At 54.7% G+C, this 14,343-nt stretch overlaps 3 protein-coding genes across 3 annotated transcripts; 2 read left to right on the top strand and 1 right to left on the bottom strand.

Annotated features, from left to right (window-relative positions):
- Positions 1-873: 873 nt before the first annotated feature.
- Positions 874-7,871, bottom strand: AYL99_09364 (hypothetical protein; the record flags this gene model as incomplete). The annotated part of the gene is made up of 6 exons (XM_018840871.1): positions 874-1,185; positions 1,235-2,375; positions 2,433-2,850; positions 4,806-4,996; positions 5,053-5,250; positions 7,576-7,871. The coding sequence occupies 6 exons, from the start codon at positions 7,869-7,871 to the stop codon at positions 874-876; spliced, it is 2,556 nt and encodes an 851-aa protein (XP_018689552.1).
- A 1,120-nt stretch (positions 7,872-8,991) lies between these two features.
- AYL99_09363 (hypothetical protein) lies at positions 8,992-11,284 on the top strand (the record flags this gene model as incomplete). The annotated part of the gene is made up of 2 exons (XM_018840870.1): positions 8,992-11,138; positions 11,197-11,284. 2 exons carry the CDS (start codon positions 8,992-8,994, stop codon positions 11,282-11,284), a joined length of 2,235 nt encoding a protein of 744 aa, XP_018689551.1.
- A 592-nt stretch (positions 11,285-11,876) lies between these two features.
- Positions 11,877-14,168, top strand: AYL99_09362 (hypothetical protein; the record flags this gene model as incomplete). Its single annotated transcript, XM_018840869.1, has 1 exon — positions 11,877-14,168. One exon carries the CDS (start codon positions 11,877-11,879, stop codon positions 14,166-14,168), a length of 2,292 nt encoding a protein of 763 aa, XP_018689550.1.
- Between the last annotated feature and the right edge of the window lie 175 nt (positions 14,169-14,343).

Below are 14,343 nucleotides of genomic sequence, written 5' to 3'. Positions count from 1 at the left end.
TGCTCTAACGACTGTGATTGTCTGTGATTATTCACTGTATCCAACTTGCAGCTACGCGATGCTCTATGGTGCAACAACTCTTGCTGAAAGATAACTCATGCTCTTGCACGTCTGTCAGGCACTCATCCACCACAAGACTCAACTAATCTCTTCATCATCCACACCATAACGCTCCAGAAAGGAGACTGACCTTGCTGCTCGTGAGTCGTTCACGCACACACATCACCCTCCAAAACCTCAGCCTCAACACAACGTAGAAAAGTCTCTAAATCTGAATGTACCGAACTGGCCCAAGCCCACAAAATCCACTCTGCACGTACTCGTGTACAAAGAAACACCGTCTTTCAACCAATCTTCCGCTGGGAAGACGTGGGCTGTCAGGAGCTGTCGCCGAAGTCTTCTATCCAGATGTCCTGTACCAAAACGCCGTTGTGGTCGAGTCGAGAAAAGGTCGAGACCGAGCAGTTTGCCCCCAGTCGTGCTTCGTGGCGCCGGATCTGGACACCCTGTCCCTGAAAATTCGAAGCACTGTAAACTTTTTGAAGATAACCCCAACAGCACCTGTCTATGATTGTGTTGCACAAATTCCAAACATTCAGTCGGAGATGGGCCGTCCGAATGACATCTCTGTCTGAGCCCTGTCCAACCGGGAAAGAGGCCTCTGATGATCGCTTTTGCTTGTCATCACGTACGATATTGAGCCTGACCGGCTTTTGGTGTCGTGAGGGTTGCTCTTCCCGTCATGCATGTTCAGCCGTCTCTCATCAATTAATAATATGAAAACGAATAGTGATCCCAATCCAAAACGTGACCAAGTTGCTTGGGCGCATCGGATGGTCGTAGCCTCTTGTGGTCGTTACATGCTGGGTATCTTCACATCATGGACAGATCACCCGAGAGACCAGCTCCCATATTGCCTGTTTGTTGACCAGCAATCATGTTGGGCATACCGAGTGACGGAGTCTTGTTCGCATTCAGTTGAAGTTCCGGGTTGCAAGGCGGTGAGTGTGTCTTGTGGTACTTGAGCCCGTTCAAGTTCTTGTACCGTTTCTGGCAAACATCGCACTTGTAGGGTTTCTCCTTTTCCATTCCCATGGTGCCAGGATAAGGTGCCTGGGTATCGGGATCGACGATGGAGAATGTGCCATCCCCGTTCTCATGAAGTCGCTGGTTATTGTGACCATGCTAGCTCCAGGTTAGTTAACTGACACATCGCGAGTTCGTGATCACTTACCGCTTTGTGATATTTCAAACCGTTCTGGTTCTTGTACGCCTTCTCGCAGCCAATTACGGGGCATCGGAAGGGTTTAGGTTCTTCGTGCGGAAGAATGTTTGTTGTGGTGTCGGGTAGCCCGGCAGCGGCTTGCCTTTCGCGTATTGTCCTTGCAATTTCGCTGTTGGCTCCGTACTGGCCCGTACCAAGTCGATTCTGCGCAATTTGTTGCGCGCTTTGCCCTTGACTCACGCCCTGGTTACCGGTCGAGAACAGACGTTTGGACGGCTCGTCGATGCAGAGATCGATCATGTCGTTATTCATGCCGAAATTATAGCCCCCCATCCCGTTCGGGAGACCATTGTACAAGGCGAGGTTCTGCATCGACATGTCGTCGATACCATCCATCATCCCCTCACCCATCTCGCCAGGCGTGCCGGGAGCGGACGAGTCCGGGGTACCTCGATATCCGGTCTGCAGGTCTTGAAACTGCTGCATGGGGTTTGGCATCAGCGTGGATGAAGTGTTACCCGGGAAGCGTGTTGCATTGCGCCCTGCCGCCACGGGTGTATTGGGAGTGGACTGTCTGTAGGCTTGATGCCCTTGCATCATGGTAGTGTTGAGTTGAGGTATTTGGGGCTGTTGCACGGGGGATGCAAAAGAGGTCTGGGGTGAAGTCTGGGATTGGTTCTGAGTGTACAGGTTCGGCGGCGGCGTCGTTTCATCAGCTCCATCAATGTCATCCATTTCCATGTCCTCAACTGTGTCCATGTCCGGGATAGTTTGTAAAGTGCTAGAAAAGCCCGACGGTCGGTGGATATTCTGCGCGGCGTTCTGCTGCGTCCCGAACGGCCGACCGGGGCCATTGTGTGACTGTTGCTGTTGATTGCGCTGTTGGGCTTCTTGCTGAACCTGTGCGGCTGTCGTGGCAGCAATTGCAGCTCGGCTATCCGGAACGGCTTGTTGGTTGGTGCTGGACTGCTGGGGATCCTTCTGCGCGTGTGCTTCTTCGTAGTGCTGTAAAAGATCGTGTAAGGTGGGCAGGGTAAGGCCACAGCAAGAGAAGTCTTTCATGAAGTTGGCCTCGAGTTTGGGTAGATAGGAGGAGGAATGGAACGAGGGCGAATTGAACGTGAAGGGCGAGGTTCCAGACATGACCATACTTCACACACATATTAGCACGCCAGACGTTTCAAAGAGCGTCAATCATGGGACTTACTCGTCTCGTATCCAACTTCCCACGGATATTCCTCCCCAGCTCATGCCCGCGTTGAGGCTCTGAGCCAGGCTCTCGCGTCTGGCCCGATCATGCGCCATGCCCTTCACCGAGATCGGCCTCGCTCCGTGCTCAAAATTGGCAAAGTCATTCGAGGAACTGGACGGCATCTGGGGCAAGGGGCGGTTGAGCGCTGTCTCCGGTGTTGGGTTGGCCATCATGCGCTTCTCTTCACTGTCACTCCGCTGCAGCGCGGAGGTCAAGTTGGACGGCTGATTGCCACGTGGCGAAGTCGACGTCTGTCTCACGGAGATATCAAGAGGGTTGGCTACGCTCGCCATACCCTTATGTGGTGGCGAGGCGCCGAAGGTTGGAAAGGAGTTGTCGTCAAAGTCCGGGGCGAGGAGGGAAGAGTCGGTGTCTAAACAAAGTCTCGTAGTGGTGCGTCCGACGTCGATGGGTTTCCTAAACCACGGAAGCGTATCCTTCTCTGTCTTCCTGCCAAAACACGGCCCGTTACCGACGGGTGTAACTGGGGTCGTATCTCGAGAAGTGAAATGCGACCGGTCACTCGGAGAGGGCGAGTGATTGAGTGGCGGAGGACTCTCTTCGTATTCTAACATAGACCTGCGGGAGGATAAGGTCGGAGCAGATGATCAAGAGGAGGCTGCCGAACGTAGCTGTCGTCGCCGGGAGTACAAAGTCGAAGAGAGAGTCGGCGAGGACGGTGACGTGATGAGGTCGCCGTGAAGAAGGTGGTGGTGAAGGTCGTGGCGACGGTCCTGAGGGTTGGAGATGGGGCAAAATGAGCGACGATAAGGTGGGGAAGCTGCTTGGGGGAGTTCAGTGCGTGTAGATAGAGTCTACAGCACAGGCGTCGTCGATAAGTGTTGGGCGTGGGAAGGCTGGAGGGCAAGAGGATAGAAGGGTGAGTCGGCGATGAGGATGATGAGTAGTCAGGTATGTAGTTTGATACAGGCTGGTACGTTGTCTGTACGGGTTTAGTCCCATGCGAGTCGAGTCGTTACGAGCAGTGGTTGTCGTGCTGTGTACGGGCTCGATGGGCACTTTCGGCTCCCAGATCCTTGCGCCTGCCAGGCTCCTCCCACTGCCGCTAGGCCTTCATCTTAGCCAACACGTCAAACTTACAATCCGCATCCACAATTGCAACTCTACTCACAACCCGGACCCTCGGTAGTGGATGGTGGGTGCAGTGGGTGCCCACCAGCGCTCGAGCAGAACGAGGGACTCGCCCTTCGCCATTCTGGAAGCCCGGACCAACGACGTCCTCGTCGTCAATCCCACCTGCACCTACGAGTTACCTCATCCCAGCATCTTCGAGATGAACGAATTGCTTAATCCCTGTGACGATCGACCATTCCTCCTCCTCCTCATCATCATCATCCTCCTCCTGTCTATCACGTTGTAGAGCTAGGATTAGCTCTGCAGACGACAACTCGGCGGTGTGATTTCGGCGTCATCGAACACCCTCGCTGCCCACCAACTCATACCGAGCTCTTTAGCATTCTCGAAGTCTATATTGGTTCGACCTGCCCGAGAGGCCTCGTTCCACAGCCGTGACAACTGTTGGAGGTCGATGCTGGAAGCCGAAGGAAGACTCTGAAGGAACCACCGGAACGGCCAGGGAACCGGAATCGCAAAAGCTAGCCTCGTATTTGGACTCGGTGAATAAGACGAATCTTCAGCTAGAACAGTTTCATAGTTATACAGGCAAGGAAACATACAGCCTGAGGCCCGGTTCAAGCCTGGGTTTTCCTACAACCGGTGCGACTGGGACCTCTCCATGTCCCACACTGTACTCTGTACACTACAATTTGCTTCGAAGTATCGTATGTAGACTCATCTCTGTCCTTGGCGTCTCTAGCCAAGCCACGGGCCTACCGAGGACTGTGGTTGAGTCTTCTTCGTCCACCGTGACTACGAATCTTTCTCTTCAGAGAACCCGGCCTGCACCGATTCCGCGGTACCAGAAAATGTAACTTTTCGGGGTCTTGCCGCAAAAGGAGTCCCCATCCCATCACTCCTGACCGTAACTGCTGCTCCGTGGGTCGGCCGGAGCACCCATCAACCCTCTTGGGTAAGGCGTGATGGGCCTGGCGGCCCCTCTCAGTCGTCTGGGTCGTTTCCTCTATTGCCAGTGCCCTGGGATGCAGGGTTCTCAGCCAATGTATCCACCGGTTGTCGGTCAAGATGCCCTTCTGACGACTTTTTTCAAGCGCCCATCCCACGTCGTGGGAGGTGGTCAAAAGGCGTCGTGCATCCGCTCAATCGGGCCTCTGCCCGAGGAGCATCAAATCCGCAGTTTATTAATTGTCTCTCGACGCTTTTTGCCTTTGACTTGTCGCTGACACTTACAAACCGGGAATGGTGGTCCAGCAAGGCGAGATTTTGTGGCGTTCGTGTGGGCATCCATGTGGCTTTCTTCGAAGTCAACGGGCAGCCGGATGCCAAATGAGCTCCGCCATCTGACCATGGCCAATAGTCTAAGCATTTTCTTCAGGCCAATAATCTGGTCATCTCTCACTTCGGGTATGGGAAGTTGCTTGCTACACGAAACATCCCGTTAGCATCGGTCCATCGCCTGCCTGCCGGCCTAACAGACTGAACGAATATGGCTGGTGCTTGATCGCATTGTGATGCAATCGAGAGTATAGCTTCAGCATAGTACAAAGTAACGAGCTTGATATCGGTGATCCCAGCATAGATAAAGCAAGAGAGAGCTTCCTCCGGAGGTTTACTTTGAGCTGGTTCGTCAACCGATGCAATGGCGATGACCTCCAGAGTCGGCAGAGATTGGCTGCTGTGAATGGCTAAAATATCCGTCAGCAAGGGTCAACCAGCCAGATTGCGCGCCTGGGAAGCCGAGCATTCGCCAGATGATCAAATTCCTCTTTCGTTCCCAGTTACGTATTGTATTGATGCTTATTTGCGAGAGGGTGGGCGAGGCTTGGGCGATTCTGCCGAGTCTGTCTCTCTGAATCAGTTGGGCCAGTTCGACCATAGCTCGAATCCCGTGCCCAGCGCTCTGTATTCGATCATATTGCATGTGGCTAGCAATCTCTGCAGGCAGGTATTGGGCATGCTTCAAGATCCTCGCTTCGTCATTGCAGCTCGCCCATTGTCTGCATATCATTTCGAGGCTATGACCCCATTCTGCATGGGTCTTGTTCGCCAGAGGGGAATGCCACTCTGGATCCCGGAAGTTTTGCCCCTCCTTTCGTTCACAGTACAACAGTAAAGAATTAGAACCTTAGGTCAAGTAAGGGTAAGAATTAGGGCCACAGAGCGAAGTATGGATGGCAGCCGTCCGCGGGGTCGCCGAATTCTGATCAATATTTACTCACATCACCCTTTCATCGCTAGCGGGACCCAAGGTGGGATAACCCGGCGGGAGTCCCATCTTGCAAGGCTGCATCAGAACTTGCGTCGCCTTCGACGCACTGGCGGGTGGCATTTCGATGGCCAACAGAAGATGCGGCATTTGTAGACAGCCTTGCGGAGCATGGTGGAGCCGTTTGATGCGTGTACAACGCCTCTCGATGGAGCGGGCATGTGTCATTCTGCCAACATCATCTCTCTGCAAGGTACGGGGTACGCTGGAACGATGCATCAGAGCATGGGGTTTGAAAAATGTTTCAAAGCCTTGCGAACGTCACCCTTCGGAGATAGTTCGATCAACAACATGAAGCCCTAGCCACTGTTCGCCCCTGGAAACCTCCTCCATGCCTCTTTCAGACACCCTATAGACTCATGTGACCCTGTGTGCCTTCTTCGTATTTTCTGCCGTTCTATGTAGGAACCTTGGAGAACGGAAGCGCGAGATCTTGCCTGTTGGGGAACCAACCCGTGGGCTTTCCAGGGGAATTTGCCGGCAGAAGAGTGCGGTTGCAAGCTTCGGCAGCAGTGTACGTCAATGCTGTCATCGACCAACGGGATTCGTTCTGTCGAAGTCAGCATTCTCGGAGTTTTTGCCCCAAAGGCAGTGAGTGGCCACTCAGCCACCCAGGGTTCAGATGTTCCCCTTGCGGCTGCCAAAGGCTTCTGGAAGGCGTGGAAGCCGATGGTACCAGAGTGGCGGGGACCTATGAGACTGGGGACAGGAGCAGTGCTTCAGGCTGAACTTTGCAGACAGGGGGCAGTGACAGGCTTGCCACCTGGACTGAGACAGACGAACTTGCACATTGGTGGGAGATGAAAAAGGTTGTGGATGCCCTCGTTGTCGGTACCGCAGACCCCGAGAACCCCCTAAAAGAGAAAATCGCTCCCGCCACGTGACTCGTTCCAAGCTGACGGCACCGGTGCCTCCATGGTCAGCATTCTCGATGGTGGCCATGTACGAGGTACCTTCTGCTGTATGCAGTAACACGAGCTTGCCTCGAAGGCGCAGTGTGGTTATTGTTGCTGGCTTTCTAATCTCCCATACGCATCTCACACGTCACCACCATTCCTGCAATGACACTGTCTCTCATGGCGCTGTGACGGTGACCATTACGGAGAGAAGAGACCACTAAATGAGCGACTGGCCTCTTACGATTACCTCGCAACATCTTGGGACTGAGAAATCCCTCCAAGGTCAAATGAACGAATTGAAACCGCTCTGAAATTGTCCTTCCACCGGACCTAGACAACTCGACCTGCTGCTTATCCGCCGCCCCTACACGAAGACTTTGAAACACGAGGTGAGGCTCCTCAAACAGCTGCCATGCACTCAGTGAGCCATGCCGATTGTGGCGGAATTTGATGTTGAAGTTGATGCTGCACTCAAGTTCTGCCCCAAGCTCTTTTGAGTCAAGTCTTCATGATCAACGTGTCTGCTTCGTTTTCGCCGACCGAATTCGCGGAGAAGCTTTGTCTTGGAAAAGCCGGTCCCTGGCACCCTTCACTGGCTGACGGAGGTAGGGCAATTTGTGGCCCAACAATATTATTAATTGCTCGATGGCAATGCGGACACCGTGGGCCTAGGCTCTGTCGATACCGAATGTATCGGTTGAGATTGGTGACAGCCACCCAACTATGCATGAAACTGATAGCAATTGTCAGACGTGATGTGTCAAAAGCCTCAAATGACATCAAAAAGTGGCACAGCGTCCAGCGTGTCCGTTCTGTGAGGGTTTGGTTGACTTACAAGGCGACTAAGGCTCCAATGGATGCATATGCCATCAGCAAGGTTGGGGACCATCTCCAGCCGTCGGCAGTTGCGGTCTCGATGGTGCTGCAAACATACAGTACGAGGAATGCAAGGACCCCGAGCGTATCGATGGCCAATTGTACGATGGATGGGCAACGGAGATCCTCGTCGCCGTTGCGGTTGTTGTCGCTCCATCTTGGAAGTTTTCGACGGATTCCGAGCAGGATGACGCCCAGATTGTAGAGGACGGATACAGCCATCACAGCACCCAAGACGATGAAAATCGGAGACATTACGGCGAAGCTGAGGCTGAGAGCTATGGCATTGTTGAGAATGAGTAGGAGACGAATAGTCGACTCAAGATCAAGTGACGGTAGGGGCTTGCTAAATGAAACCATGATGATATCGAAGCCTCGACGGCGAGAAAATGCTATCAGAGTGGTGAGGAAACGGGAATGGGATGGATGGAGAAAGGTAAGAATCTTTTACCGAAGAACCTAGACGCTGTCAAACAGGACTCACGCGGATATATAACCCCCTGAAGCATTGATTCATGGAGTCGTCGGTACTGGTAAGACATTCAATTGTCAATCACAAGATGAGTGAGGCTGTGTAGGGAGTTGAAACGCGGTTGCCTAGGGACGGGTGGGGACTTCGAAGGTGTCCGTATACTAAGTAGCGTTCTTTACCATATGCGGGAGCATCAAGTACCAATTGAATCGTCCTGGATGGATGTTATAATCCTTCGAGACGACAACGACCACTTAGAAGTGCAGGAAGGGCATCAAGTAGCTTCCGCTCTGTTGTCGACCGCGCAGCATCCAATCCACTAGGGCGCCAGTTTATCCTTCAAGTCAATATCAATAGATCCAGTACTGTAGAGGGAATATTCACCAGGACATCCTGTCGTCACTTCCTCCACTTTTGTCAGATACTTCTGAACCTGCACACGGAACTGTCCAATCGTGCTCTCGGGGAACATCACATCTCCTGACGCTCAGAGCAGACTTAGACTAGGGCCAGCGGTCTTGGGAGTTATCATCTTCGCCGGAGGCTTAGCAGAGTCGATGGGGGCTAGCAGCAGAACGCGTTCGCAACTTCTTGTGGTGCCACAGGCTTTAGAAGCACCAGGCATTGGGCTTTCAGAGCGTTGGAAAAGTCAAGCAAAAACAATTGGACAATGCCGGATAAACAGTCGCGTAGATTTTCCGAGGCCTTGGCGAAATTTCTCAAACTGTCACTGAAAATGCCCACACCTTACAATCTCCCGATTTCATATTGCCTACCACCCTCGTACCCAGCCTGTTCCTTGTCTTTCAAGGTGCTATCAAGGTAACATCTCACGGCAGTCTCAAACAAGGAGGCTTGAGTTCACCTGAAACGTTGAGCAGTGTTTGGTCACTGTGTGGCACGATGGAAAACTCTGCAGACCAGCATCAACTTGACGTCTCGGTTAATGGCACGTCGAAAGATGTTTCTGCAAACGTCATATCTGTCCAATCGTCGGATGGGGCCCCGGCTATAGTTAAGCGCAAGGCTGGTGAGATCGATCCGACGACACAAGCACAGGATAGCAAACGGAGGAAGGGAACAGTACCTATCAAGGAAGAATTCCTGCTCCAGTCTGACGTGGTTGGCTCGGAACTGGCTCACGAAATACCTGATGATGATGCCGCTGAAGCGTTTCACCACAATGATCGGCCACCTACGAGCCAGAACAGCAAAGGTAACCGCCGTCGTGAGAAGAAGAAAGGCCAAAACAAGGCCCGCGAATTCGGCACGTCGAGAGACGAAGTAGGGTTGTGTTCCAGTCGAGCTCTCAGACCCGAGTTCTCCCCAAATCCATGTGCCTACGGAGACAAGTGTCGTTTCGAGCATGACATCCGAAAATACCTCAGCCACTACAAAAGAAAGGATCTCTCCACCTTTAACGGACTGTGTCCTGTATGGGAAGTGAAGGGGAAGTGTCCGGTGGGATGGAAATGCCGGTTTGTTGGATCTCATTCTAAAGAAGTAGACCACGGTGACGGCCGAGTGGAATTGGTCTTGGTCGAGGATGCTGAACGAATGGCCAAATATGCCGAGACTACCTCCGAAGACGAGGAGGCCGGGGTGGCAAATTCCCTCACTTCTCAGCAAAGGATCGAGCTGACAAAGAAGAAAGTCCCCACGCCCAAGTCAGATGAATATCTGCGGTGGCTCGAGCAAAACACTCAAAACCCAGCCGACCAAGGTCGAGGACGAAACAGATCCTATCGCAACTCCTCCTCCCCGGAGCCCGAGTCGGGTCGGAATGGAGCAGGCGAAGAGGAGGACACGCAAGATTCGAGGGCTGGCTTCCAGGATACTCCCCTCCGAACATCAGAGAAACGTCGTTTGTACTTTGGTCCTGAGACGCCCATTTTAGCACCCTTGACCACGCAGGGAAACCTGCCATTCCGGCGTCTGTGTACTTCTCTAGGTGCAACGTTCACTTACTCGGAAATGGCCATGTCTTTACCGTTGTTGCAGGGCCAGAAGTCGGAATGGGCTCTCCTTAAAGCACACGAATCAGAGGTCCAGCCCCCGACTTTCTCGATCAAAGGCAGCGACAACATAGTCTTCGAATATGATCAGAAGCGGGACCTTCGATTTGGGGCGCAAATTGCGGCCAACAAACCTTGGCTAGCGGTCAAAACCACCGAGATTCTCACCACATTATTGCCTCGAGGTCTTCGGGTGGTCGATCTCAATGTGGGTTGCCCGATTGATCTGGTCTTCAAAGATGGCGCTGGGTCGGCTTTAATGGATTCGGCACCTAAGCTAGAGAAGATGCTTCGGGGGATGAATGTGGTCTCGGGCGAGACACCCGTCACCGTGAAGATTCGAACAGGGACTCGGGACAAGCAACCGACTGCACAGAAATTGGTCGATCGACTGGTCCTAGGTAGCGGGCACGGAGAAGGCAGTCCTTGCGGTGTCGCGGCTATAACTCTCCATGGACGGTCTAGACAGCAAAGATACACTCGCTCTGCAGACTGGGATTATATTGCAGAGACGGCATCTCTGATCCAGAAACTTAACGAGAAGGCAGATGCTTCTGCTGACACCATCCACGAGCCGGACGAGCGCGATCAACCTAACGGCCACAAAGGCTCCCGCAAGAGCAAAGTCTTCTTCATCGGCAATGGCGACGTTTTCTCACATGAGCACTACTACGATCACCTTCAACACGCGGGCGTCGACGGCGTCATGACCGGTCGTGGGGCTCTCATCAAGCCGTGGCTCTTTGAAGAAATTGCCGCCGGGCAGTATTTAGACAAGTCGTCCTCAGAACGGCTGCAGCTCATCGAGCGTTTCTGTCGATACGGCCTGGAGGCGTGGGGCAGTGACGAGATCGGCGTGGGACAGACTCGACGGTTCTTGCTGCAGTGGCTCAGCTTCGCGTGCCGATACGTGCCTATCGGGCTGTTGGAGTACCTGCCCCCCAACATTCAAGATCGACCTCCTCGATACCGCGGACGGGACGAGCTTGAGACGTTGATGGCGAGTGATAATTACAAGGACTGGATCAAGATTAGGTGAGTACTTTCCCGAATCCGTGTTTTCGCAGCCCGAACCACTAACAAGGATTGAAAGTGAAATGTTCCTCGGTCCTGCTCATCCTGACTTTCGATTCGAGCCGAAACACAAATCCAACAGCTACGAGATTCAGGCCGAGGGCTGATTGTGTTGAGCGTGTGCCAAGTTATGAGGAATGCGTCGAAAGACAATGCCCATCGAGTCTATGCCTTTTTGATTTCAGAGACGGGCCGTTCAAACGGACCAACGGCCGCTCTCTGTCTGGGGGTTGCTGTGTTCAGGATCGGACCATCCAATGGACTGCGTATTGCCATAAGCAGCGGCCGCCCGACCGTGCCAGCGTTCTCTCTTCAACAGATCAATAATCTAGTTCAGGTATACGATAGCATGTTCGGCATAGCATAGAAGAGAACCCGTTTAAGTGCTGACACGTGCTACCGGCCCCCCATCACAATTGTCTACCGAGTAATTTAATTACGACGTACGCTGCGTATATGTCAACACCTATCATCCATCGGCGTCTCTGCAAGTACATAACAGGCCGTCCATAAGCTGACCCCAAGGCCAGTGGTATGCCCAATGCGAAATGCAAACTACAGCAGTTAATTTATAGACCTCGTGGTTTTCGGTCTCGGCGCAAGATCAATACAAGATATCCACCGGCCTGATTGTTCTCCCAGTGCCAACACCAACACCAACACCAACAACAAGCTCTTCTGTCGCGCCAGAGTCTCGCAATGTCTCTGACCGAGAACCTGTCCCATCTCGCCTCTCTTCCTGCACCTCTGCCTCCAGCACCCGAGACTGAGGTTTTCACCGAGGAACAATGGGACACTCTCTTCTCGATCCTGGAAGTCTTCGTCCCATCTATCCCTGCCACCTCAAAAGCAGGCCCGTCTCCAGAATTTCACGAGGCACTTTCCAAGCTCAAGTCGTATCTGCCAGAAAGTGCCTCTGAGGATGTGGCGCGAGCATACTTGTCCGAGGACGCCGTCTCGGATCCTGAATACAGACAACGCATAGTCCGAAAGATCAAGCTCTACATCCCTCCGTCCGACGCACAAGCACTGGCGTTTGTTCTCTCCCTGTTCAATACCACTGTGGGCTCCTATATCCTGACCGGCTACACCACGCCGATCCACAAGCAGGACCTCGAGACCCGTTGCAGAATCGTCTGCCAATGGTCCGTAGCCAGGTTACCTCCACTGAGAGCGGTACACAAGTCCCTCAGCGGCCTCGCGAGACAGGTTTGGCTTGCAGCTTCCCCCAATCTGTACCGTTTTCTCGACTTCCCAAACATCCCCAAGCACATCGAGCGCAACCCCAGCTACGATTTCAAATTTCATGACTTCGCGTCTCCAGCGACGTCCACGACACTCTCGGCCGACGTGGTGATTATTGGATCTGGATGCGGCGCCGGCGTCGTCACCTCACATCTATCCCGAGCCGGTCTGAAGTGCCTGGTCCTCGAGAAGGCCTATCACTTCCCGTCGACACACTTCCCCATGTCCGCTGCCAACGCGGGGGAGCATCTGATGGAGAACGGCGGCTTGATGGTGTCGGATGATGCGTCCATCGGCATCTTGGCGGGGAGCACGTTCGGCGGCGGCGGCACAATCAACTGGTCGGCCTCGTTGCAGCCTCCACGACCGGTGCGCGAGCAGTGGGCGGCCGACAACCTTCCTCACTTCCTGGGCACAGAATACCAGGACTGCCTCGACACCGTCTGCGAGCGCATGGGCGTCGCCAAGAGCACAGATCCAGAAGGTCTCAGAAAGATCGAGCTCAACTTCGCCAACAGGACCCTGCTCGAGGGATCCCGCCGACTCGGTGTCGCCGTGCAGATTGTGCCCCAGAACACGGCGTCCCGGCGCCACTTCTGCGGCTACTGTACCTACGGGTGCGCCAGTGCCACCAAGCAGGGGCCCGCCAACTGCTGGTTCCCCGACGCGGCGGCCCACGGCGCCGAGTTCGTCGAGGGCTGCTGGGTCGAAGAGATTGTGTTCTCCGAGGAGGCGAACAACGGCGTCAAGACGGCCACCGGCGTCAGAGCCACATGGACGTCCCGCGACCGGAAGACTACCCGACAACTCGCCATCTCGGCCAAACGAGTCATCGTGGCCGCCGGAACGCTGCAGTCGCCCCTGGTCCTCCTCCGCAGCGGGCTGAAGAATCCTCACATCGGCGCCAATCTGCACCTCCACCCGACGAACACGGTCTGGGCGACGTGGCCGCACCGGACTGACCCATGGGAAGGCGCTATTCTGACGGTCGCGATGACGGGGCTCGAAGACCAAGACGGCCAACACCACGGGCCCAAGGTGGAGGTGATCTGCTCGACGCCGGGCTTCGGCCTGCTCGCCCTGCCCTTCCGGCCGCAATACGCCCTGGGTGGCACGACGAGCAGTGCACCACTCTCCGCCGCCATCGACTACCGGCTCAACGCCGCCAAACACGGCTACTCGACGGGCTTTGTGTGCATCACGCGCGACGCCGACACCGGCAGAGTGTACATCGACCCGAAGGATGCGACGCGGCGACGCGCGCGGGTGGCGTACACGCCGTCGGCGCGCGATCGCCGCCACCTCCTCGCCGGCATGGTGGGCGGTATGCAGGCGGCGTTCGTGCAGGGCGCGGTGGAGATCGACGCGGCCCACCCGTCCGTCGACCGCTGGGTGCGGCCGTCGCACCGGGACCCCAAGGCCACGCCGGCCATCGACGAGCTGTCCTTCACCGCCTACCTGGCCGAGGTGCGCCGCCGCTGGGTCGCCGACCCGGGGCCCTGCACCGCCGGCTCGGCTCACCAGATGGGCTCGTGCCGCATGGCGTCCTCGCCCAAGACCGGCGTCGTCGATGCCCGGGGCAAGGTCTTCGGCACTGACGGCCTGTATGTCGCCGACGCGAGCGTGCTGCCCTCGGCCAGCGGCGTCAACCCCATGATCAGCACCATGGGCATTGCCGAGTGGATTGCCCGGGGGATCGCAAAAGAATGTCAAAGTGGCCCAGGGATGAGTGAGGGATTGTGGTGAGAAGAGAAAATCTCAATCCAGGTAAAGGCAATGATAGAGCATCATATGTACCATCCATCGTGACATATAGTATATTAATATGGAGGTAGGCCCTTTGTCGTTTGTTGTCTCGAGTGTAGATCAGGATGGCCAAGAGAAGAGGTTTTCGAAGCCTCAACTGTAGCTGCCACCGGCG

This window comes from Fonsecaea erecta (genome assembly GCF_001651985.1).
Source record: "Fonsecaea erecta strain CBS 125763 chromosome Unknown Scaff9, whole genome shotgun sequence".
Taxonomy (NCBI): domain Eukaryota; kingdom Fungi; phylum Ascomycota; class Eurotiomycetes; order Chaetothyriales; family Herpotrichiellaceae; genus Fonsecaea; species Fonsecaea erecta.
This window is presented reverse-complemented; position numbering and strand designations above follow the sequence as displayed.